The sequence below is a fragment of the Cibotium barometz genome, chromosome 39, assembly GCF_041138505.1.
Source record: "Cibotium barometz isolate CiBa-2024 chromosome 39, ASM4113850v1, whole genome shotgun sequence".
Classification (NCBI taxonomy): Eukaryota; Viridiplantae; Streptophyta; class Polypodiopsida; order Cyatheales; family Cibotiaceae; genus Cibotium; species Cibotium barometz.
Window position 1 is genome coordinate 8,986,972 of NC_141084.1, and position 26,779 is coordinate 9,013,750.

At 41.5% G+C, this 26,779-nt stretch overlaps 1 protein-coding gene across 3 annotated transcripts in view; it reads right to left on the bottom strand.

Annotated features, from left to right (window-relative positions):
- Positions 1-13,119: 13,119 nt before the first annotated feature.
- LOC147615692 (O-fucosyltransferase family protein) overlaps positions 13,120-26,779 on the bottom strand; it is a 54,738-nt gene continuing 41,078 nt past the window's right edge. For 2 of the 3 annotated variants that reach the window (XM_086778250.1, XM_086778249.1), the window contains one exon: positions 13,120-14,920. In XM_086778250.1, coding sequence (XP_086634376.1) covers positions 14,173-14,920 — 748 coding nt within the window. In that variant the 3' untranslated portion in view covers positions 13,120-14,172. The remainder of the gene's footprint in view (positions 14,921-26,779) is intronic. The other variant, XM_086778251.1, reaches the window with a different exon arrangement.

Consider the following 26,779-nt stretch of genomic DNA (forward strand, 5'->3'; position numbering starts at 1 on the left):
CAAACATTTTATCCAAGAGCCATACTGCTTCTCTGCAAAAGCTTTGAAGTCCATAAACTTTCCCAACACTTCACTCTTCTCTTTGAGAAAGTAAATCCAAGCCATTTTGCTAAAATCATCAATGAATGTCACATAATACATGCTGCCTTTAATGGATGGGTTTTGTGCAGAACCCCATACATCACTATTATGAATAATCTCAAGTGGCCTACTACTCATGTTGCCTTCTTTAGGAAATGGCAACCTTGCTTGCTTTCCAAACTGGCAAGCATCACATACATCCATACTCCCATCATACTTGAATCTAGGTAGCCCACCAACAATGCCTCTTGCCTGCATGTTCTTTAACTTTTGTATGTTCACATGTCCAATCCTTTTATGCCACATTTCAATGTCTTGTACCACATTTCGGCTTTTAGAGAACATAGCCGATTTCAACTCAGGAATCCTAGCATCCAACTTAAATAACTTGCCTTCTTTCTTGCCTTTGGCAATGACTCTACATCCATTTTTGAAATCCTCAACGAAGTAACCTTGCTCGTTGAAACGAACCTGTAAACCTTGCTTAACCATTTGACCAACTGAGGCCAATGAAGGTCTCCATGGAAGCTTGCAAATCAAGACATGATTAATAATTATTAAAAGTGATTATGAGCCAAAAAGGTTTTAAAAGATATCAAAAAGATACAATAGCCTAGACCAAAGTCACTTATATAGTATGTGGCCATTTCACACTAGTTAATAATATGCCCATGTCCAAATATATGTTTAAGGGACCCAATGTCCATGTACCTAGATCCAAATCCATTCATGTGCATGCGCATATAAAATTGCTTCATTACAAGTATAAATGTTATAGATATTATAACCCCACCACTCATGAAATGTGAGTAAGCAAAGATGTTGTCTTTCATGAGATGAGTCACTAATATATGCACGAGTCTCGGGGGGTGCACTACTAAGAAACCCTATGTATCACGTGCGTTCAAGGGGTATTAAAAAAAATCCTTACTTGTCAATTCTTTATGAATAAAATGACTCCTTTTTGTTTATGGACTTATAGGATTTTTTCAAATACAAATATAAAACTCTTTTTATAAATTTACTTTTGTAAATTTACCTTAAAATTTTGAATTAAAAAACCCCTTCATTTGAACTCACATGTTATACTTACATATTTCTATGTGCATGCTGAGAATCATCACCTGTCTCCACATAGCCTTTCACATCCATTGGCTTCATATGTTCAAACCATTCGCCATGATAAGTCATATGGTTTGATGCTCTAGAGTCCATATACCAATTGTCATCACTATCACCATGTGTCATCATAGATCCCACGACATGTTTCATGGCAAACAAGTGATTTGCACTACCATCATGACTGCTTGATGCAAAATTTTCACCATTTGCATAATTTCCACCATGTTGTGCAAATTTTTCACTATTTGCATAATTTCCACCATGTTGTGCTCTACCCCCTCTCAAATCATTTTGTTTGCGGTAACAATCACGTGCCATATGACCAAACTTTCCACAGTAATGGCATTCCACATTTTGCATAGATGCTTGTTGGCCTTGCCAATGTCCTCTTCCACGAGGATTACCTCTACCTCTTTGAGGTGTATATCCACGACCACCTCTAGCACCATATGAAGGCTGAAAATTCTGTTGTGGTGACCTATCTTGCCATCCACGACCATTACCACGACCTCATGATGCAAATCTCCCCCTGCCTCTAAATCCCCTTTTTGTGAATAGAAAGCCTGATTCTTGCCATGATCATCATAGAGCTAGTAGATGCATCATGAAAAGGGTCACTGAGTTTGATTTCCTCAACAAGCAAGAGTGAAACCAACTCATCAAAATTTGATAAACCTGTACTCCAAACAGAGATAGATGTATCAAAAGACTTGTACTCCTTGCCAAGACCACACAAGGCAATGTCTACCAAATCATCATTAGGCATGGGGGCATTGATAGTTGCCACCAATGCATCTGCATACTTCTTAATTTCTTGTACATAATCATGAATACTCCTTCCTTTCCACTTCACATTGTGAATCTGTTGTCTCACTGAAACTTACGAGCACTAGTATCTGTATCAAACAGCTTTACCAAAGTATCCCATGCATCATTGGGATTCTCAGCATCATGTATATGTATGAATATAGCATTCGAGATACATATAGACAAGTAATGCAAAACTTTGTTGCTCTCTCTGACCATTGTTTATGAGCTACAACAACTTGTTGTGTAGGTTGTCGGGGTAGATCCGGCTCTGGCTCCGCACCTGTAAAAACAAGGTTCCAAAATCCTTTTCCTTTCAGAAAGCTTTGGATCCTGTACTTCCATGCGTGGAAGTTCTTTCTATCCAACTTCTCACCCACAATCTGTACTGGGTTGTCTCTGACATATTTGCTCAATGCAAATGCACCTTTTGCACATGTCCAATCCTGTAAATAAGCCTTCCTCAGCTCACCCACACTCTAATAAGTGTCCCAGATATTCCAAGGTGCTCAACCAACTTCAATGTTGATGTTGAAAATCACACTGAGTGCATTCAAATTGAACTAACATATGTAGTCCAAAAATACCCTATTTTGGCACACTTTCCAAGGCTTCCAAATGCTTCAAATTGCAATATAGTGGTTCAATCAAGTGTGGATGACTTGCATTGACACCCAAACAATCTCAATGTTGCATATTAACACCGACCAAGGTGCATACATACCAAAAATATCAAATCCCCTTCTATGTTTTGAGAAAAACCAGTGGAAAAAGTGCTCTAATTTCTTCAGTTCTTGTCCGAATTGAGGGACCAGGCATTCATTAGCTTAGCAATGATGTCTACTAACTCCATGTAAAAGAAATTAGACCAATTGTAAAAGTTGAGGGATCAGCTTAGCTTCCACAGGTGGAGAAAGGCACATCCAGTTTATACACGAGGGGGCTATACAACAATTGTCACAAGATGCAAATCCCAAAATTAAAGATTTTGGTATACAACCAGCATGAGTACTTAACAATCCAAGAATATAGTCACCAGTACATGTGTGCTCCACCCACACAGAGAGTGGATCCATTATACATGCCACTAAAACGAAGATGGACCACTGGAATTCCATGATGCAAAGTATACAACCAGCATGAGTACTTAACAATCCAAGAATATAGTCACCAGTACATGTGTGCTCCACCCACACACAGAGAGTGGATCCATTATACATGCCACTAAAACGAAGATGGACCACTGGAATTCCATGATGCAAAGTAGCGAGATTCACATATCTGCTACAACTCTCCTCTATTTTTGCCAGCGACATTTTCAGATATAGGATAGCAAAGACAACAATTGCTGACATGGATACGTGCATGGCATCACATCCCGAATCCTGCTATTGTGGTGGCCAGTGTTCGATTTTTGAAGCTGATCGTGGTCCTTATTGACCAGCCCAAAGAGAGATATGATGGATATGATGCAGATCAATTGCTATTCGACATGAACCAAGGCTCCACTGATAGAGGCATGATGTTATACTACCATTGCCTTAGGTGTTTACCAACTTACATGCATGTAAAATTTGAAGATATGGTAGACACCGGGTTCTGGAGATCACACTCTGCATTCTGAAGAACCCTGAAAAAGCTTCAATCACACCGCAACTTCTATCGTCATGAGTTCAATGACCAAGTCTTTAGGCCTCGGTCAGGTTCTGAGGAGGCCAGAACCTACATCAGGTAGGGGGGATGTTAATCCCAGTTAGGATTAACAATTACGCTCCTCCATTTGAGGACATTAATAAGTGCCATGCAAAGGCACTATAAAAGTTGTAACATTATGAGATATTGGCCACCCAAGGCATTAGTTAGTAAGTTTTGGGCGCCCAAGGTGAATAAGGGCCAATTGTATATAAGGTATTTTCTCATAATGAATGGACACAATCCCCCTTTGTGCTATGAGAGTTCTTGCCTTGTTTTGAGAGAGTTAAGAGTGTACTCTAGGACATTTGCCTTCTCTATGCTTGTATGCTTGTGTAGAGAAGTGAGAGAGAGAGATTGCCTTGTGTGGTGGTGTGAGCGACTCTATGGTGACAATGTGGAGGTGAAGCTTGGAGGATTGGAGCTTCTCGAAGTGAGCTTGGAGACCTCAAGGGACATGAGCTCAAAGAATTGGTAAGTTCCCTACGATGGTTGTGATCTATTACTTCTTCCAAAGGTGAATGCTTAGAGTTCCTTCTTTGGAGGTGTGGTAGCCCGTAACAGAGCACAAATCTAAGACGCTTAAACTCTTAGATTTATTATTGTAAGTGTGTTAGAACAAATTCAAATACATCATTATAGCCAAAGCATGCCACAAAAGTATGTGAGGACTTTACATTACTGTAGCCACAAGCATGCCAAAAACATGTGGACTTTACATTATGTTATACACAAAAAATTACCAAAAACATGTGAGGACTTCACATTATTGTAGCCATAGGCATGCCAAAAAATGTGAGGACTTTACATTACTATAGCCACAAGTATGCCAAAAACATGTGAGGACTTTGCATTACTATAATAGCCACATGCATGCCAAAAACATGTGAAGACTTTATATTATGTTATACACAAAATTTTGCTCATGTTGATTAAATTTGTCCTCAAATTTAAACCCTACAAAAGGAGGTTTACCTCTAGCAAGAAGCACAATTTGACATAGGGCTAGGCCTTTTGAAAACCAAATGTTTAAGGATCAAAAGACACCCATATCTACATATTGCAGGGATTGTCCTTCAAAATGAAAATTTAAGTAAGTATTCACATTTGATGCCCAAAATGAAATTTTAACCAAGCCTTGATATTTGATGCCGAAATAAGTATAGAAACCTCAATAAGAAAAGTGTTAGCGAAGTGCATATAAAGAAGGGATTGTCCTTCAAAATGAAAATTTAAGTAAGTATTCACATTTGATGCCCAAAATGAAATTTTAACCAAGCCTTGAGATTTGATGCCGAAATAAGTATAGAAACCTCAATAAGAAAAGTGTTAGCGAAGTGCATATAAAGGAATCTTAAACAAGAGAATTCCAAGCACTTTGAATTTAAAAGAAGTAGCGTTACAATGGAAGGTTAAAAACATTTTCTCTATTCTAAATTTTCACATTTTTCTATCATCAAAAAGTACTTTAGGGTAGTGTGTATACTGATCAAATATCGTATGTTCATAAAAACAAAGATTGTCACACTCAAAGGTTATTTACTTGATAAAGTTCCCAATTCAATAGTTTTAAAGTGTTTTGGATCACACTTGTACATTTGTATTATATGTATTTTATGATAAGTACTACATCACAATAGTCATATCATAGCTTTCTAACACTAGGGGTTAGTGAACCAAAGTTTCAAGAGCCCATGGACTAAACCAATTTGAGGTTTGTTAAGTATTATACTATATTGAAAGCGTTGTTTGTAGATGAATGTAAAGTAGTAGGGTTTCATGGTATGTAAAGTCTTATAGCATTTTCTCATCTATCTTTCTTACTATATACAATAAAAGTAATAAGTTGAATTTAAAATTTGATCCATGTTCTCTCTTTGTTAAAGGTAAATTTTATTGTTGAATTGAATTGTTATTTACATTTAATCCATGTTGTCTCTCTATTAAAGGTAGATTGATTATTAAATTGAATTAATTTGACTTATTGTGTATAATAAATTGATCAAAGTTGAAAGACATGCATCTCCCTTGAAAAAGGTAAATTGAATAACTCTTTAAATTTTTGATTATTTAAATTTTTAATATGTTAGAAACAATTCATGTTAAAACATTATATGTTAGAAACAATTCATGTTAAAACGTTATAGACTTGGATAGGTAGAATATGCATTACACATATATGCCCATTAGTTGTAATAAATTATATGAAATGTTTCTTTAAAAGGAAAAATTGGGCTAGCCATCTCAAGATTGGCAAAAAATTATTTTAGAACAAAATCAAGTCAAAAAAGGACATCATTGCTTGACATTTGAAAAAACTAAATGAGCATAGCTATCACTTTTTATTGCAAGGGTCAAGCATTGATGCTACTTGATGTTACATGCATTGGTAATATAGGATTGTGGAGGAACAAAGTCTCAAATATGAATCACTTTTTATTGCAAGGATCAAGCATAATGAGGTAGCACAAGGTGGTTGTATTGGAGACTCATTGATGCCTCTTGAAAATGGCCACTATTGACATGACCTTAGCCCTAAGATAGGTATGTGACCTGATGATATGAATTGTAACAAACCTATCCTACTAGAACGTACTAAGAAGTTTTTATACAACTATTGAGGCATATCTCTTGATAGCTAGCAGCTATGTAAGCTATAAATGCCTGAATTTGTAGTCATTTTGGGAACAGCACATGTAGGAGCTCTTTTGTTCTATATAACAAATACTATTGCTATGTATTTCTCAAATACATAATATAATACTTATTTTGTAAACTTAATCTGCTTTGTCGTTTTTTTATATTCTAATTTTATGTTTGTCTTTTACTATTAATTTTGTATATCTTCCACCTAATCACTTGCTCAATCCTACCAATCAAGCACTTTTGTGATAGTTTCAATTGACTATGTCTTGATCTAAGTCTATGCCACTCACCTAGCATGCATTGGAAAATTTTTTCTTTTTCTCTTTGATCTCTTTTCAAGCATGGAACAACTAACCATCCTCACATGAAATCTCCAAGCCACCTAATTATCATATACCCAAGATAATCCCTCTTACTTGGTTTAGCCCCTATTGGTTACAATTGTTTAAGAGTGGGCATCTTAGCAAGTCCATTTTCTATCAAAATTTTTTATTTCCCCTCTTGATTTGATACCCCAATCATCCACTCCAAAATATGGTACCATTTTGGAGTGAAGAGTTTTGAGCTAGTTCGGTTTTGGGTAAATCATTGCATTGATCTCCATTGTAAGGGATTAGACACTAGCATATGGACTCTCCTTTTACTAAGACCTTCTGACTTCATTAAAAATTATGAATAATTCATTTGTGATAGAGAAGTTTAACGGAGAAGGGTTCCTTACATGGCAAATGAAGATCAAGTTTTTTCTCATGAAAGAGATATATTGGAAGACCCCTACATGGGTATGAAGTACATCCACCAGGGCACAGTGGTGGATCACCTATGTTATGTGTAAGAACTTGTGCGAAATATTGTGACTTAGATTATAACTCAAATTGGGTAGGGGATTGTGATAGCATGAAATCAGTGATAGCACAAAATAAATGATAGTGCAAAGTCAGTGAGAGGTTACTATTTTTCTCCTAGTTCAAGAGTTATATCTTAGATCAATAAGAAAAATCCCACAACTTCTCTTTCTTCCATAAAATCTTAGGATAAGAAGATGACATGATTTGCCTCATGCAAGGCATGGGAGCACTCCTAAGAGCAACCAACAAAGTTGCAGTGTGATATCTATAGTTGCATGATAATTACAATTCTCACACAAGCACTTACATGACAAAGGATATTAAGATATAGTATCATTTTGTGCATGACCTTATCATACATGGAGAGTTTGAGCTAGGGAGAATTGTGCAGACATCTTCACGAAGGCCCTAGGGAAAGATCTACAGAAGTGACATCTTCATTGACTAGGCATTAGACTGAAAGGATAGTTCATAATTTTAAATTCTCTTCATTCTCTATCTATTGCATTGTCTATTTCACTTTGTTTTGCTATCTATCTTTCCAACTGTGCGATATTCTTATATGATGTAGCTTTAATACGCACTTTTAAGTCTCCAAACTTGATGAGAACATCCCTCATAGCCTTAATTAAGTGTGTATACCTTCAATTACAATAAAAAACTCAATTTCAAGCTATTACCCTCTATTTAGAGTTTTCACTACCACCTATTGTCATAGGATTGTGAGCTTGATGTAGCTTGCTTTGGTGAGCTTTGAAGTCTTGAGATGAATCTTAAGTGCTTGAATATATTCCCCATATCTTCAATTTGAAGTAGAACCTCACCGAATAGTTGAGCTAATTCTTGAAGATGCTTGTTTTGTTATGGGACTGTGAGCTTCATGTAGCTTGCTTTGTTGAGCTTTAAAACCTTGAGATGAGTCTTTAGTGCTAGAATATACTCCCCATATCTTCAATTTGAAGTAGAACCTCATCAAAGTTGATTTTGTGCTAATTTTTTAAGATGGTTAAGAAGGGGGAAAAATAGGATTAGTGCTAATAATGGAATAAGTCCTATTTGTTGATACTGAGAGTGAGATTGAAGTGAGAATGAGGCATGTGGTATAGTGCCACAATGATATCAAAGCTCCCAAGTTTGTAATAATTGCAAAGGCTAGAGGAGAAAAATAGCATGATTAAGAGCTTAATAGATCAAATTCATAGATTGAAAGGTAAAGAGGTTAATCCTCTAGAACCTATTCATCCTTAAGTTGAAGGTATTTACATTCCTTTGGATCAACTTAGTACTAATCGTCATGTGGATCAAGAAGGGTGGGGGAGGGACTTTCGTCTAAAGACTCAAAGATTACTTTGTCTTGTTGTTTGCAAGAGTTTGAAGATTAAATCTGGAAGCAATTATATATACCAGATGCCGCAAGCTCAAGAAAAGTGTAAACAGTTAGGCCCGCACATGCCAAAATCCACATATTTTTTGTTTTTCTTAAACAAAGTAACCTACAGATTGGAGTGTCTAATATTTCCAATACAATATGAAGATCTTGTGTGCCCAATACAATAAAAACTTTGTGTGTTTAATTATTAAGACAAGGATCCTAAAATATTTGTCGGCTATAACCACACTTATACCAAAGTGCATAAATCTTATTAGTGACATGGTTTGAAAAAGGATGTAATAAGAATAGAGTGCTTGTTGTGCCAAAGAATGAAAGTTAAACAGGAGAGGATGCCATGAAAACTTGAGCCATTAGATATACCTCAAAAGAAGTGGATATCAATTCATTACAAAGTTATAGGTGGAAAATGATCTTTGTAGCACTTCACTTGATAGACTCACAAAGATGGTCACTTTTCCCCATGAGAAAAAGACTGATGGAGTCATAGATGTGGCTATACTTTTTGTAAATCATATGTTTAAGCTTCATGGAATGCCCAAGAACATCATTTCTGAAAGAGATGGGAGGTTTACTTCTAATTTCTACTAGGTTACATTCAAAGTGATTGGTACCGTGAGGACAACTTTTTACCTAAAACTAGTGGAGCGAGAGAGAATGAACCGTGTTCTAGAAGACATGCTTAGGATGTATGTGAATGAAAGGCAAACCAATTGGGTTGAACTCTTACCATTAGCAAGATTTGCCTACAGTAGTTCTTGGCATAGTTCGATCAGAATGTCTCCTTTTGAAGCGATTTATGGACAAGGTTCTTATACATGTGAAATTTTTTGACCAAATGCATAGAGTAGAAGCATCTAAACAAATGTTGGAACTGATGTAAGATTTATAAGACGATATATGAAGAGAGATCAAGTCATCAAAAGAGTTACTATGATAAGAAAAGGGCTCCCATAGAGTTCAAAGAGGGAAAGTTTTGAGAGTGGATCCAAAGAATAGCAACCTAAGATTAGGCAGGGATAGATGATTGTCTCCAAGATATGCTGGACCATTTAAAACTCTAAAGTGATATGGAAAACCTACCCATTTTCTAGAACTGCCAGAAAGGGCTAAAGTCTTTCATGTGAGCTTGCTCAAAAAGTATGTTGCTAACCATAACTATATCTTGCGAGACATGCTTAGAGTGGAGCGTGATGATACTTTGAAGGTTAAAACTCGGAGAGGATCTTCTATAAGAGAATCACATAATAGAAACAGAGATATAGTAAATGTTTTAGCTAAATGAAATCTCTATCCAATCAAAGATGCTTCATGGGTGGATTTAGATAGTTTAGAATTAGAGTATCGCCTAGCTCGGAGGACAAAGCTCTTTTAAGGGAGGGGCGGGATGTGACACTCCATTTTGTAGAACAATGCACTATTGAGGTGGGGGAGATGGCCTCGTAGTAAGGGCTCTTGCCCTACACTGCCAGCCTGGGTTCAATACCCGCACTCGCAATACAAAAAAAAAACATTGCATTGTTTGGTAAAATTTGGTGGAAGATTGTGAACATCAAGAGGACAGAGAGATTTACAACACACCAACAAGGGCACAAGCAAGCCTTGTCGAGCACTAGGGATCGAGCCCCGCACCGGCATAATGCCCCAGTTCATTGAGAAAGCAAGTTGCGTTTTAGATGTGGGGAGCAAGGACATCGTACATTTGAGTGCCCGAACAATGCTATATTCAATTTCAAGACTAGACCAAAGATGCAAGAAAAGTGGCCTTATATTATGGGGCATAAAAGGTTTTTTTCCTCCTCATTACCGCTACAACAAAAGATGGAATTCTTCAATTTGGATCAAACTAGTCTTAGGATAAGGAAAAAATTCTTAATCTCCAGAAGTATGCTCCTTGGTTATTAAACATCAGATTTTCGATCAAGGGTACCAACTGGAATGATTTTTTGGATGAGGTACACAGGGTTGATAATTTTAACTGATGTTGCAAAGCACAAGAAAAGCTCACAGATTTTTTAGTTTTTCTCAAAAACACCCAATACAAAGTAATCTGCATCAAGAGGTCAAGGAGACTATTTCCAATGAGGTCCTCCACAGTTTACTAATTAGTCACCTCCAAGGAATCACAAATCAACCCCTTCAAAGTTTACCCAAAGGAATATGCAGCAAACCCCTCAGTGTGTAAAGCCCCATAGGAATATGTAGCCACCTCAAAGGAATGTGGAGGTCACAAATCAACCCCTTCAAAGAAACAATATGCACAAAGTTGACTTGCAATTCATCAAAAGAGCCCGAAGATTAGACATGATTGTCCTTATGATGGAAATCTAGGGATGAGAGCCAAAGTAGTAGAGGTTTGAGATGGGTGGACTATAGAGGAGTACACAGAGAGACGCACCGAGTGTCATGTAGAGGGATATGTCGAGGGTAGAGGAGAAGGTATGTGTCATAATTCTTCTTTGCATCTTTTTGTCGCTATTGATTTGGGTAAAGCACATACTCAAGCTTCTATAATCAAGGCTAAAGGAACTTTGGCCTTCCAAACCATTCTAGGAAGTCCACAATTGTGACCTAAAATCTAATATCTTCATCCACACCCTCCACAAGTTGTCTTGTCAGAGCACATCTTCTTTTGTGTCTTACTTTTTTATCTTATACTCCAACAAGAAGTAACATTTAACAATGACATTTGAATTTGGCCTATGTTATAGGATGCAAGGGTTTCTACTTGCACCACAGTGTTCCACCATAATTTTGTGACACCTTAGAGTCATAGTAATGCCACCTTGGCCTTTTTACCTTCATAAAGTTCTCACAAGGTTGAAGTAAGCTTCCAACTAGTCAATCCATACCTCTTATATTCACTTGTTTTCCTTATTTACCTCTCTACCTTCGCTTCTTTTACTCATTTAAATATGTTCTTTAAAGTTTCATCAACTAGATCTTCATGATCACAAGTCCTTTACCCAAAGCAAGTTTCCAGCATATATTCCAAATGACCATGATCACCTATATATTGGTCTTCTTCTTCAAGCGTGCTCTTCATGTACATCTTGTCATAACTCTTGCTCTTAATGCAAATAGTTCCACATTGGGGGATGAATGGAAGGTGATGAGCAAGCCTCTTGTCATGGAGCTTTGTTTAAGTCCCCTTTTTTGGAATACTACTGCTGCACCATGTGCCATTTTCCGCCGATCTCAAAAATGGCCACTATGGTTGAGGATGCTATAGTTACATAATTAGTCCCTACAAAATGGTAATTGTTGGGGTTCCAAGGAGTGCCATTTCCCTAAAAATGGTAATGAATGTGATGAGTTAGCATTCAAGGCCTCATCTGTGATGAGGGGTGTAAATGATGTCTCCCATTAGATCTACAATTCCATTGTACGTTCAATGTTCATGGGGTAAAATTTGAAGGACACCACATTTGGATATGTTTAGAAGAAAGATAAAACCTAGAAACACGGTGGCCTCTCAAACAGTTCCTACAAATTGCTCTTTGCATGGTGCACTTGGTCTAATGCCAATACTAGAGGATTTTCCAGCTACGCAAAATAGCAACATCCTTGTCGAGATACCCTTTGTGGATTAACACTTGAGAGCATGGGAGTCAGTCAGATAGGTTCTGAGACTCAAGTGTGTGAGCTATCTACAACTGCAGCAACACATTATGCTCCTACTAGGGAGATGAATGAAATGCAGTGGCTAAGGAATTTTTCCAAAATATGAAAACCTTCAAAAAGCTATGGGGTCTCTTTCAAACGTCTTCATCGCAGATACGCCACTCTTGTGGATAACTGAGTATCCATGTAGGATATACATCTTTCCTAGAGATTGAACAAAGGGCAAAACGGTTGTACAATTGCTATCATCTACATCTTCAAGAAATACAATAAAAGGTAGAACTACAAAATTGAGTATAAGGATGGTGCTGGCAAACCTAAAGGTACACTACAACTATTTAACAATTTGATTTGCACCCATTGGGAGGATGTTACTCTCCCAATTAGTTCAGCTTTTGGATGGAAACAATCCTGCTTTGAACAAGGAGATCATGTAGCTAATGCTTGCACCATGAAATCAAATGCTTGGAAAAAAAGTAAATCAAGCAAAGTAAATGCTTTATTGGAGTTCAAAAGGCAATGTACTACAGCTGCATTTAATACAACTAAGCCTTAGTCCTGTTATTGCAAGGAAAGTTCATGCATCTCCCGCTTTTCTATCATTGTTCTTGCACAAAAGTCACGAGTCCATAAAACATGACATGAACAACGAATCAGTAGTGGTTGTGTACCTTTTGGGGCGATATTTTCATGCCTAAGGACTTGCTTTAGAAGAATAATATGTGGGTTACTACTTCGTGAGAAAAAATAGGGAGTCCCAAACACATTAAAAAAGGTGGAAGGCCACCAGCCTTTGATATTATGTCCTCTGCATGTAGCAGATTGCTCACTTCAATAGTGATCATCATAACCAACTATCCCTCTTTTTGTGTACCCTCAAGCAACCTCTTCTGAGCATGTCAAGATTGGTTCTTCAATTGATTTTTATTCAAATGCTATGTAGAAATACATCGTGTCTTGTTTTCTCAAAGCATTTGAATAGATACATTCATGCGTTTATCCAACGATTATCAAGCAGATGTTTATTTTTTAAGCTACCACTTCAAGACGATGTAAGATGAAATGTGTGCATGGGTGTGGGGATGGATGAGGGTTAACTCCTTTAGATCAAGTGGCAAACATGAAAGGTCATAATTGCGGGCAACCTCTCAATCAGTGATTTACAAGGAGGAAAAAGTGAATAGATGTCTGGCAAAAGTGAAGCTTATTCAACTTCTCTAAAGTGAGTGAAAGTAAGCACATGTGCAAGCTTCAACATCAGATGGGCTGGATGTGTCTGCAAAGAATTTCTTGCAGAAAAACAACTGCCACCCTTAGGCCATAATAGCCAGTAGTATTTTTTATTTTGCACTTGTACAACCCTGTTCAAGAAGACGCTAACTCTCAAAGCACCCAAGACAACTGCACCATCTGTATCATCACTCTTTCCAATTTTGGCCTACAGGTCCTGCCTGCACGTCTTTATGAGGCCATATTTGCACAGCACTAACACAAACACAAACTTGCATGGACTCATCAAAAAATGAGTGTCCTTGCCAATCTGAAGACCAGGTCCAGTGAAAGTAGCAACTTTGCATCAAACCTTCTAAAAGATGGTCTTTTTGAGGCCATACTCGCACAGCACTAACACAGACACAAACTTGCTTGGACTGATCAAAAAATGAGTGACCGTGCCAATCTGCAGACCAGGTCCAGTGATAGTAGCAACTTTGCACCAAACCTTCTAAAAGGTATTCTCTTCTCGCAACGGCTAACGTAACTAGTCCTCTTCACACAGACCTCACAAGCATCTAGCACTGACCTTATAGCCCTAGCTTGCATTCTACTCAGTCCATGGGAAAACCTGATCTTCACATAGACTCCACATATTGTAAGGCCAGTGGTGCTAGCCCTGCAACAAGTCTGTTCAAGATGGAAGCATGTTTGGCATCCTTACAGAGGTTGGTGATAGTGATGTGCCTTTCAAAACAAGACCTCTGAAGCAATGCTTTCACAAAAGCAGTCAGGTAAAGCCAAACCCCTTCCCCTAATAAAAGCCTCCTTGTGACTTTGCCAAATGGCCTCCCTCAAGGCCGATGCATTCAAACCTTTCAAGACAGCAGTGCCAAAATCTCTTCTGTTGAGTACTAATGTATTCCAGTTTCTTTTCAACACCCTCATGGGCATGACCATCTTCTCCATGTTGCCAAAATAAGTGGCAATGTAGTACTCACTGTTGACAGAGATGTAATAATCCACTGCTGCTCTACTGTTGCCTCGTAACTTCCTTGAAGCCTGGCCATCCAAGAGCATAGATTTGTTATAAGTGTTTGTGTATACAATTGTAAAGTCCTGCTTTTCTAGGAGTCCATCTCCGGTTGCCAGGTATATTGGCATGTTTGTTGGCACATGTAAAGCCTGCAGAATGAGAGCAACATCACTAGGAGTAAGAAGACATTTGCCTCTCTTCCTCCAAGACAACTCTACCTCACCTGTAAAAGCATCCCTGCCATCTCGAACGGCCTCAACTGCCTCTGCAGATTCTTTTGACAAACTAGGGTACTTGCATTGGCTGTATGCAATCATGTCAGGCTCGAACCTGAGATGCAAGGCCAAAAAGGGTCGTGGGATTTTCTCCAGTATCTGCTTTGCCTGGTCCTCCAGGTGTTTAATGAGCCGAATTGCACGATAGCAAGCCTGACACCTCACAGACTTTGCAAACAGTGGATACCTGCACCATAGTGTTGCATGGCACTTGTTAAACAGAGCAAGGAGATTAATCAAACAGAAACAGGAACCCTTTCTAGAGCATTATACCTCTAACTTCTTATTGAGATTCTTTCTTATGATATGCATACCCAGTTTCCTACTGTGCCGATGTGTGGCCTGATTATAGAGGCCCATTGTATAACAGCCTTGTATAGACCTGATCGTGCAGAAATCCTGACTGATGGTTGCCATGTGTGTGTTTGTTGGAGGGGAGGGGGTATGAGGTGGCCTTTGTGGTCCTCTCTCGCCAGCCGACCATCACCAATTTCTTCCCGGCCCAGGGAGAGGATATCAGCAGGATAGTGGACCCCGCAGGTCCACCACAGGATACCTCAGCTCTGCCCCTCCCCAAGTCACTTCAGAACGTGCTTGCGCGCTTCGACATACCCGGCGTCCCCAGCCCACGGGACACCAACCACGATCCCCCCGTCAGCTCCAGATCCAGGACATGCTCCACTGCCATCACACCACCTTCCTATGTACTGTGACAGAAGGGGACCTCTCAGCCATACTCAGTAACCCCATGCTCGACATACTTGAAGAGAGGTGCACCCTCTACTGCATTTGATTTGTGAATCCTGATTAGTCTTAATAAATGACAGGCAACACTGTCAGAGTGAGCTTCACTAGGAGTGTAGCACGATCCCCACCCCAAGAGGTGGAACTGCTCTTTCGGGCATCATAGGGAGTCCTCAGTCAGCACAACTTTTAAATTGCCTTCTCATTGTATGGTTGCCACATTGATTGTTTGGGTGGAGATTGCTGTCTACCTACCTAATGCGGCTTCCTAGACAAGCAGAATCCACTGCTCAACAACTTTAAGATCTTCAACAGTAAGTCAAGGAGATAAAAGAGCTCATGTAGGAATTCTGACCAAATACAAGAAACTAGGCTGCCCCTCTTATAAGAAGCCCATGCATGAAGACAGATTTTGGAAAGAAAGAAGAAAATTCACATGGAACACCATTTCTCAAGCTGTGAAGACTTCATACTCGAATCCAGAAGACCCAGGAAGGGCATGCATTCAGATATGCATTGTGATCAACAGTCAATAAACAAGCAACCATACAGCAACTATAGATGGGCAGTGATGTGCACAATGAGAAAATAGAATTACAATCTGTGAAAAGACCGCCAGGGTCACTTTCTTTTCTTTTCTCCAAAACCTGGAGGCATGAACCGAGGAGCTCACACCAGTACAACTCACGCATAGAGGAGCAGAACTGGATTTAGTCGGAGCAGCGTCAAAAGTAGGAAAATGAGTAGTATTCTAAGAGGAACAATCCCTTGTAAGGAAGTTTAAGATGCCCAAGGCAATGGACCCAGTGTGATTGGGTTGAGGTTTGGTCGTGCTCTTCTGCGAAGAAGTTTCTACTAACTGCTGACTGCTGACTAGGACTTCTAGAACAATATTGGGAATTCCTGCTGCTTCCAGGAACTTGCTATTGCCTGACCACTTGGGGGTCACCTTCTTATTATTGGTATTAGGGTTAGAGAGCTGCACAGGTAGGTTACGAGGAATCAAACAGATCCATGGTGTGCATGTGCAGAGAGAGAGAGAGAGAGAGAGAGAGAGAGAGAGAGAGAGAGAAAATGAAATGAAATGATATATTAACGTCTTCAGAAGGCCAAAATGACCTATGAGACCAAAAAGGTTACAACAATTGGTGGATCTGATACAATGTCTGTGAGGAAAAGTAAGGTACTAGGAGCTCCTAATGAATAACATCTGGGAGGAAAACTCCAGCAACAAAGGTAAGCATCATATACATCACTATCCAAAGATGTCTCTCATCGGTCGCTGGCAGATATCCTCAATGTCCTCCATGGTGAGTACTCTGACTGGACGTCTCCCATGCCCTGCTAGTATGGTCCTGATCCTCTATTGTAGTCTCCGCCGGTGTCGAGATGGGCCTCTCATCTTGGGGCGCCTGGACCGCCGAAGCTCTATAGCCCGATCAATCACTGTACCTCTGGTGCGGCTATACTCTGGGGCTAGCTGCAATGCCTGCTGGCCTAATCTATGGTCGAAAGAAGTCTGTAATCTGCCTCTGTAGGTGTCTCTCCCTCTCTGATCCCCTCCCTCTCAAGAGACCCTCTCTATGTCTACGCAGCTCCAGCAAGTATAATCCGAGGCATCTCTGATCCTGGTATCTCATGACTCTAGAAAGTGGTCCGAAACCCTCTCTGAACAGGCAGTGAAAACGGCCTCGTATCTCATAATATACTGGACAATGACATATGTAATGTAACTCTGTCTCTGGCTCCATCTGGCACAGCTGACAAATCCTGGCCTCAGCTGGTACTCCTCTGAATCTGCCAGTCTCAATCTCTAGCTGGTGTGAGGATGTGCACATCTCACCAATAGCACACCGTACCCCATGAGAAAGATGAGTATCCATGTAGCTGGGTCTAATCACAAACCCATCCTCCGTGTGAGCTGGAGAAGATGATCTCTATAGAAAGCCATCTTCGTACCAAGCTCGTGTGTCGGCTGTATCCATGTCCTCCTAGTGTCCAGCTGAGTCAAGTCCTGCCTGATAAGTCTGGTAATCTCTGCCCGTGTGAGAGAGAGGGAGGGTGCATCCAGGGAGTACTGAAATGGAGGTAGCCTGTCCATACTAAAGCCATGCAGTTGGAACCAAGCTGTCATCTGTGCATACCAACATGATCCGTCTCCCTGTGATGCCAACTGTCGTGAAGACTCCAGGGCTAAGCGATCATATGTCTCTAAGGAGAACCCAAGTGCTATGTTTAAAGGAGACTGATCGAGTGAGTGCCTCTACTACCAATGGGGGGGCAGCCATCTCTACACGGATAATATCATGTGGTACGGAGGCTTCTTCGTTTGCTTTTGGTGAGCTTCTTCTTCTTATTTCAATTTGTGTTGCCCTTCATCAACTTTCCATTTTCTTTCTTTGTGTGAGATATTGCTTCTACTCTTCATTTGATATTATTTTCCTTCCTTTCTCTTTTTGTTGTGGACTCTACTTCTGTGGACTCCTTAGAACCTTTCTTTTCCATAATTTTATCTTGATTTTGGTGGACTCTCCTTTTGAGGAGTCTTCTTTTGGTCAACACCTTGGAATCTTCCTTCTTTGTGCTTCCATCTTGACTCTTCTGGTGGACTCCTTGGAACTTTCCTTCTCCCTGCTTTCGTATTGATTCTTGGCCCTAATCATCCGAGAAATCATAGAAACCAAGGGCCTCCCCATACATCTCTTTCCTTCAGTGCTACTAGCTCGACTGTGGTGATCCATTGAGGGTCCCCATATCTCCACTCCATACAGCATGGCTGAAGTGACCAAAGTGTCAAACAGAGCTTTGTTTGAGGTTCCTGAAACTGAACCTGCGAACACATCCTCTCTAGTCTCCCGAATGCTGCATAAGCTCTGGTCAATCTGGTCTCCGCTACTCTCCTCAAGGAAAATAGTGGGCCACTAAAAACCACACCAAGGTAAGTATATGCATCTGTATACTCCACTATCTCCTGACCATATGTAAAGGTGGGTACTGACCTCCTAACCCACTCTGCTGTGGTGTTAAACACCATCACCTTGGTTTTACCAAGGTTAACAGACAATCCACTGCCCTGTGCAAACGTGTGCAATGCATCCAAATGACGTTGCATCCCCTCTGGAGAATCTGAGATCAGCACAATATCATCAGCATACAATAACAGCGGAATCCATGTCCCTGCTAGCTATGTTCCTCTGTCACCCTCCCGCTCTACATAGTCCGAAACCTCATCCACATACATCCCAAATAAGGTGGGAGAAAGGGGGCAGCCCTGTTTCACCCCAATAGTGGAGTGAACCATCTCAGACATACCCTGAGTAGTACGTACCTGCCCCACAACTGTCCTGTATAAAGCCATGATTCCCCAAATCAGCTCTGTGGGCACTCCCATCTCCTGTAGTCTGTGCATCAGTCTGGCTCTCGGTACTGTGTCAAAAGCTTTGCGGAAATCCACAAAGCAACAATAAATCCTCTTGCCATATAATCTGCCCTCCTCAATAATAGCTTTGAGTGTCAAGATATGGTCAAGAGTGGAGAAACCTCTCCTGAACCCTACCTGCCCTGATGCACGTATGCCCTCTCTCTCTGCCCATCTACTCAACTCCTGCTCAAGAATAGATGCATATAATCTAGCCAATGTGTGACCAATACGTCAAAGAGAGACTATATGGACGACTCAATCATGATTCTATTGATTTTATTGAAGTGTTGCAACTCACCAAGTACATGTTAGCCATTTGGCCTCCGGGAAGTCCTGGTGTGAACACCTCTACCCATGGGCACTTTTTACTTTGGCTGGACACAGGTTTTTTCCCTGTGGGAACACAACCTTGTGTGTTGGGCCTTGAGCCTTAGAGTATTTAGTACTTTGTACTTTGTACTTTCTTAATCATCAAGTACATTTTTCTAGCACGTCTCACTCTCACATTTTTTCTCTGAGTTCAACTCTCTATGTCTCTCTGCGTATTCTCTTGCAGAGCTCCCTCACGCTAGCCAACATTGGTATTAGAGCGTGGATTGGCTGGTCGCCTGTCAGTCCTGCTGTCCACTGGTTGCACATGTGAGCAGGTGGCCATTCAAGCAACCACTGTTCAGATCTGCAACAACCATAAAGAGAATGTGGGGGAGAGGGAGAGCTTCAAACCCTAGCAAGCAAACACACACACACGAGAGAGCAAGACACAAGAGAGAGATGGATGGCTGAATTTTCTTCTATCTTCTTCTCTACTCAACCAACATAACATAAAGATAAGAGTACAAACGATATGGGTTAGTACTCAACTACTACAACATACAAGGTTCGGTCCATAATGTGAACCGGACTGAATGAGCTGGCGCTATAACCATGCCAGTCTCTAGTAATCCAAAATGGCTGTCACACAGCCTGTCATCCCACTGGCCGCATATCACCCATAATCTAACCAACCATGCCAGTGGTGTAGATGCGGAAGCTATCACCCAAGCAGGTCATCAATGTCCGCCGTAGCACTAGTTGAGCTCGATATCTCAACACTCCCTCTCGAGCTCAACTCCACACACTGCACTCCAAGTAAGCTCCTAAACCTGTGAAGCTTCTCTGTGTCCAATGCCACACACTGCACTCCAAGTAAGCTTCTAAACCTGTGAAGCTTCTCTGTGCCCAATGCCTTCGTGAAGATGTCAATACCTGAACCTTTGTGCTGACATATACTAGATCTACATCTCCTGCTAGAACCTTCTCCCTCACAAAGTGATAATGCACCTCAATGTGCTTCGTTCTAGCATGATATACTGGGTTACTGGCCAACTGTATGCTGCTCATGTTGTCACAATATATGACAATTGCCCTATCCACGGGCTCTCCCATGTCACCGAGTAGCTTCTGAAACCAAGCTACCTCACAAGCTGCCATAGTGGCACCCCTGTACTCTGCCTCTACTCGACAAGGCAACTGTTGGCTGCTTCTTACTACAACTCACAACAACACTCCCAAATGAGAACATAAAACCACTGGTAGATCCCCTGTCTGTAATACTACTAGCCCAATCAGCATCTGTGTACCCATGCAACTGTATCTCTGTACCAGCCTCATAGAAAAGTCCATAATCAACTGTGGACTTTATGTACCTGAGAATCCGTCTAGCCGCATCCTAGTGTGGCTTCCTAGGAGCCTGCATAAACTGACTCACAAGTCCAACATCATAGCTCAAGTCTGGCCTTGTAATGGTTATGTAGATTAAACTATCCACTATGCGCCTATATGTAGTGGGGTCCTTCAAAAGCTCACCTGTATCTGTGGAAAGCTTTGTGTTCTACTCCAATGGCACTGAAATAGGCTTATAGCCTGTCATACTATACTTGGACAACATGTCCAAACCATATTGCCTCTGCAATAGCAAAATGCCATGAGGTGATCTCACCACCTCTATGCCCAAGAAATACCGCAGCTCACCCAAATCCTTCATCTCAAACTTCTGCTTCAAAAGCATCCTAACATCATGTATGTCTGCATCACTATCACCAATGATAATCAAGTCATCCACATAGATGACTAATAGCATGATCCCTCTATCTGTCTTTTTCATATATAGTAAAAAATCTGCATTGGATATTTGAAATCCAATGGTAACAAGATACTCCCCGATCTTGTTTGACCATGCTCTGGATGCATGCTTCAAGCCATACAAGGCTTTGCGTAACCTACACATAAAATCTAGATGTGCATCACTCTCATAACCTGGTGGCTGCATCATGTACACTTCTTCTTGCAAATCACCATGCAAGAAAGCATTCTTTACATCCATTTGGTGTAAAGACCAACCCTTTGTTGCAGCCATAGCAATGACAGCTCTCACGGTTGCCATTCTTGCAACCGCGCTGAATGTCTCCTCATAGTCTATGCCATAAGTTTGCGCATAGCCCTTGGCAACCAATCTTACCTTGTACCTGCTTACTGAAACTAGCATGGTTGGTGAGATTATGGATGATATGCGGCCAGTCGGATGACAGGCTATGTGGGTGTAGATGCGGAAGCTATCACCCAGGCAGATCATCAATGTCCGTCGTAGCACTAGTTGAGCTCGATATCTCAACAAGCTAGCCCGTCACATTCAGATCTGGTCACTTGTCCATTCAGATTTGGTTGCCACTGCACCGATCTACAGCAATCGCCTACAGCCACTACAAAGAACCTCACTACTGCCGACACTAGGGCTTCGCTCAGTATCTAATTAACAAATCCCCAAATCAATTTTTTGAATTGGGGATTTTCACCTATGCCACCATAGCAACGCCGCCGCCACCGGCTGAGCTGCTTGTTCCACCCGTCAAATGCCGGTGCCACCGTTGCAGAGCCAGTTTTCTAGACCAAAATTTTTTCAAATTTTTTCGCATATCAATATTCCTCGTTCTTTGCCGAGTCTCCCAACCTAAACCACACCTGAATTAGAGCCCGTTTAGGCCATCGAATCCCCTTAACTTTTCTATTCCCACACTTTGTCATCTCAAGACATTTGCATGTCCTTGTCATCAATGAATCATTGGGCATCACAGAAGCCTGCCTTTCACCATTGAGGGTTCGCAATGCATTGTGTAGTGAGCTTGGGACAGATTGCCAGTAACCTTTGAGACATGGCTAATAATGATGTATTTGGGATGCTCTCTGCCCAGGACAAGCTTGATGGGACTAACTATCCCATGTGGGCATATATGGTGAAGCATGTATTGGTTGGTTGCAAACACTTTGTGGGTATATGTATCTAGTGTTGAGTTAAGGCCTGTTGGTCCCGCATCTGCAACTAGCACATCAAGGAGATCCACTGTTGGAATGAGTGATTCTGATTCCAGTGGAAGTGCACCGCCTGCACCTGTTCCTTCTACACAAGACCAACTCAGATGGGATGCTAAAGATGCGCAAGCTCATGCCTTGATTGCTCTCTCCTGTAAACGACAAGTCATACCTCATATCCGTTCATGTACTTCTTCTAAAAGTGCACGGGATATACTTGCCTCTTTATTTCAGATCCACAATGAAGCTCGTGTCGTTTATCTCCGGAAAAAGCTGGACTTGGAAGATATGACTGAGGGTGATTCTATGGATGGATTTCTCACCCGTGTTAAGGATTTGTGAGAGCAATTAATCAATATTGATGAGGTGATATCTGATAGTTTACTTGTCTCTACGGTTCTCAATGGTTTGCCTAAATCCTATCAAGGATTTGCTACCACTTTTCGACTCTTGACAAACAGAAATACAGAGTTGTACACATTTGATGATTTGGTAGCTCTCATTGTTACAAGAAGAGAAATCTCGTTCTGAAACCGATCCCGTCAAGTGGGAAAGACTCCGTTGGACACCCACACGCTTAATAGCACAACTTTAAAACCACAAATTTGAAATGGACAACTTAATACAACTTGAAATTGAAATGAAATGAAATGGAAAGCTGGACACCAGCACTAGGGCCGGAACGGGCCGACCCCCCCCCTCAATATATGATATATTTATTGGGAGTATTTAATGAATACAATGCTCCATGGGTTCCAAGAACCAGATAATGTCCATGTACATATGAAAACAGTACCAAACAAATAGGCTCGAAGTCGAATTTCGATGTAGAAGCTCGAAGCAGAACGACCACTAGCGTGGTCCAATCTCTACGATCCTGTGCTTTCACTGGACTCCGCGGAGAGCGCCTCACTGGTGTTCCGAGACCACGCACAAACAGGCGCTCTCGTATAACGCCTGGCTCTCCCGATCTCAGCACCTTTGGACCGAGGTTCTCCAATAGAGCTTGGACAACCCGGCACCGAATGGGTGTTGGCCGTATTGGGAGTCGGGAATCCCTTATCAGATTTAAACACAAAATACTTTACTTAAATCTGAAATTCACTTACTTGTGGATAGCTGAAAGAGAACCAATACCCGTGGTATTTGTGTAGAAGATGTAGCCACCCTTGTTGAAGAAACAGTTGCCTCGTGGTGAACTTAGCGTAGCCACCAGGACAAGTACCACCACAAAGACCACAGCCACCTGCTGTGAAAGAAGGAAAACCCACTTGCAAGGGAGGAGAGGCCTGGCTGCAATGTGGAGAGAAGATGGTGTGGAGGAGCAGCCGGCGGTATCCTTCTGTTGATGGTGGCTGCTATGCAGAGGAGGAGGAGGAGGAAGCGTGCAGAACCCACTTGTAATGGATGCCTGCAGAGAAAAAGACAGCCGCCTGTAGGAATGCTTCCACCTGTAGGAGCAGTACGCTGAGGTTCTTGCAGGTTTGCTGCCACCTGTAGGAGCAGCACGCTGAGGTTTTTGCAGGTTTGCTGCCGCCTGTAGGAGCAGAGATCAAAGCCCGTTGAAAGAGGGTACACAGCAGCCTGCGCAGCCACCTGTGGCGTGTTCAGCTGTCTGCAACGATGGAGGAAAAAAACAGCACCCTTGGAAGCATGCGCCGCCTGCTGTGAGAGGAGGAGAATGAGTAGGCGCAACCTGAGGACAGTAATTTGCCTGGCTGCAGCCGCCTGGTGATGCAGTCGATAGGGCAGCCAGCCGCCTGGGAAAAGCAAACGTAGGAGGGATGGTCGCCGGTTTCTCCACGTAAGAAGGTTGATCGCCGGGTGATGATGATCTACGCTTGGAGGAGGAGGTTTTCTTTTATAAATTTAAAGTGGAGTTTCTTCTACGCTTGCATGTGGGTGGGGAGTATGGGTAGGTGACCATGCCCACCCCCACACTCACTTAAAGTGGGACTCCCCACCTTGGCCCCTAAGTGGGTGCCCAAAGGGGGTGCCCACATTTAAGTGAATGTGAACACTTAACCTTATAAAACTAAAGGTTAGAAATAAAATAATAAAAACAACATAAGCGATATACTTACCACCTGTTCACATGCACTAAAGCTCGTCAGAATACAGAGCAGACTTCACGACTCACTGGCAGGCGTCCCCGCTCAGTAAGTAATACGTCAAGCAGGCAAACACACAAATACATGTCATGCGAAAACAGTTTCAAACATGCAAAATATGTGTGCATGTGCAAATAGTAACATGGACATATCTCCCGTTCATGGAACAAGTACAAAATATCTGTCGGCACAAAACTGACACGACATAAAAACATAAAAACCTGGTCTTCCTATGGAGTGACAGTCCCATAGGTAAGACACAGTTCCAGGCACGAGTCTCCCTATGGTGTGACAGTCCCATAGGCAAAACACGGCACGAATACTGGCTCTTCCATGGCGTGACAATCTCATGGGTCGAACACAGTCCAGGTCATACACGGGTGGCACCAATCTGGCTCCCGTCCATACGACACCATCCTGCTAACACACGGGTGGCACCAGTCTGGCTCCCTTAATGTCAGCAAAATACTGGCCTCTTCACATGAGACACCGGCCTGGCCTCAAGTGAACGAGACGCAAAAACTGGAGATGGACCAAATGGTCGGTCAATTGGTGACATCCCTCCGGGCTTCTAAAGAGTTGACCTCAACTGAAAAGCCTCAAGATATGCCTGCAACAACTGTGGGTAATCAACAAAATAGTCCTCATTTACCCACTTGGCATTAATAGGCAAATAATTCTTAAACTTCACAAGGTATCTCCTGGAAAGCTTTCCTGCAGGAAGCTTTCGCTCCTTGTGAAAAACAATCTGTTCTGGCTTCAAGCTCTTCAATCTCTGGCGGATCTTCTGTGACAGGCTCATCAGGATCTGGCCCCACATATTTCCGAAATAGACTCACATGAAAAGCATGGTGAATCTTCCAATGACTAGGTAAAGCAAGCCTGTAGGACACTCCATTGATCTTGTGAATCACCTTGAAGGATCCATAATAGCGAGGAGAAAGCTTAGGATATGATCCTTCTCGTCCTGGCCTCTTCCGAAGCCGAGCCTTCTCAAATTTCAGCAAAACCCAATCACCTTCTTTGACTTCCATGTCCCTTCTATGCTTGTCAGCAGCCATTTTATGCTTATCCTGAGATCTTGCAATGGCTGTCCGCACCTGACCAAAGGCAACATCCAAGTCACGAACATATTCATCAGCTGCAAAAATCTCATCCTTTGTACGAAGGATGGGTGGTAATACCACTCTGCCATAGATAATCTCAAATGGAGCCTTGCCCGTGGAAGCATGGATCGTATTGTTGTAGGCAAACTCAACAAGTGGAAGATACTTCTCCCATGCAGTCTTTTGATCTGCCACATAACATTTCAATAAATCCAACACGGCTGAATTTGCAGCTTCACTTTGGCCATCCGTTTGGGGATGATAAGCTGATGAAAACTCAAGTTTAGTACCCATATTATCAAACAAAGCCCTCCAAAATAGGCTTGTAGTCCTGGGATCTCTATCCCCAACAATGGATTTAGGCATACCATGATGCTTGAAAATATTAGCAAGAAAAAGCTTTACCATATGATCAGCTTTAATGGTTTTCTTGACGGGCAAGAAATGAGCTTGCTTGCTAAACCTGTCCCCAATAGTCCAAATAGCATCATTCCCATGCTGGGATCTAGGCAAGTCCATAATAAAATCCATAGTAATGCTTTTCCAAGGTTGCGAGGAAATAGGCAATGACTGAAGCAAACCTGGAGGTTTTTGCCTGTCAAATTTCACCTTTTGGCAAGTAATACATGCACGCACATAAGCCTCAATGTCTTTACGCATGCTCGGCCAAAAGAAATACCTCTGAATCATACGAGTAGTAGGCATAATACCTCTATGACCAGCATAAGGTGGAGCGTGACATTCGTCCATAACCTTTGGACGCAAATCCTTTACCACACATAGGCAATTATCCTTTATGAGATAACCCTCGTTGATAACATAAGAGGCATGTGAATGACCAGCCATCAAATCAGTCCATATATGGCAAAAATCAGCATCCAAATGATACAAATCCCTCATAGCAGATAGGTCTCCATGAGAGGCCACTGAGACTACAACAACATAAGGCCTCCTAGATAGTGCATCGGCCACCACATTTTTCTTTCCTGGAGTATACAAATCTCTCATAGCAGATAGGTCTCCATGAGAGGCCACTGAGACTACAACAACATAAGGCCTCCTAGATAGTGCATCGGCCACCACATTTTTCTTTCTTGGAGTATGCACAATCTAAAAATGAAACATAGAAAGAAAGTTTGCCATTCTCATCTGCTTCTCTGAAAGCTTTGTTTGAGATAGAAAGTATCTCAAGCTTTGATGATCTGTCTTGACTACAAATTCAGCCCCAAGAAGGTAATGTTTCCAAATCTTTAAGGCGTGAATTACAGCCAAGAGCTCTTTCTCATAGATATCCATATGAAGCTCAGCATCATGCAAAC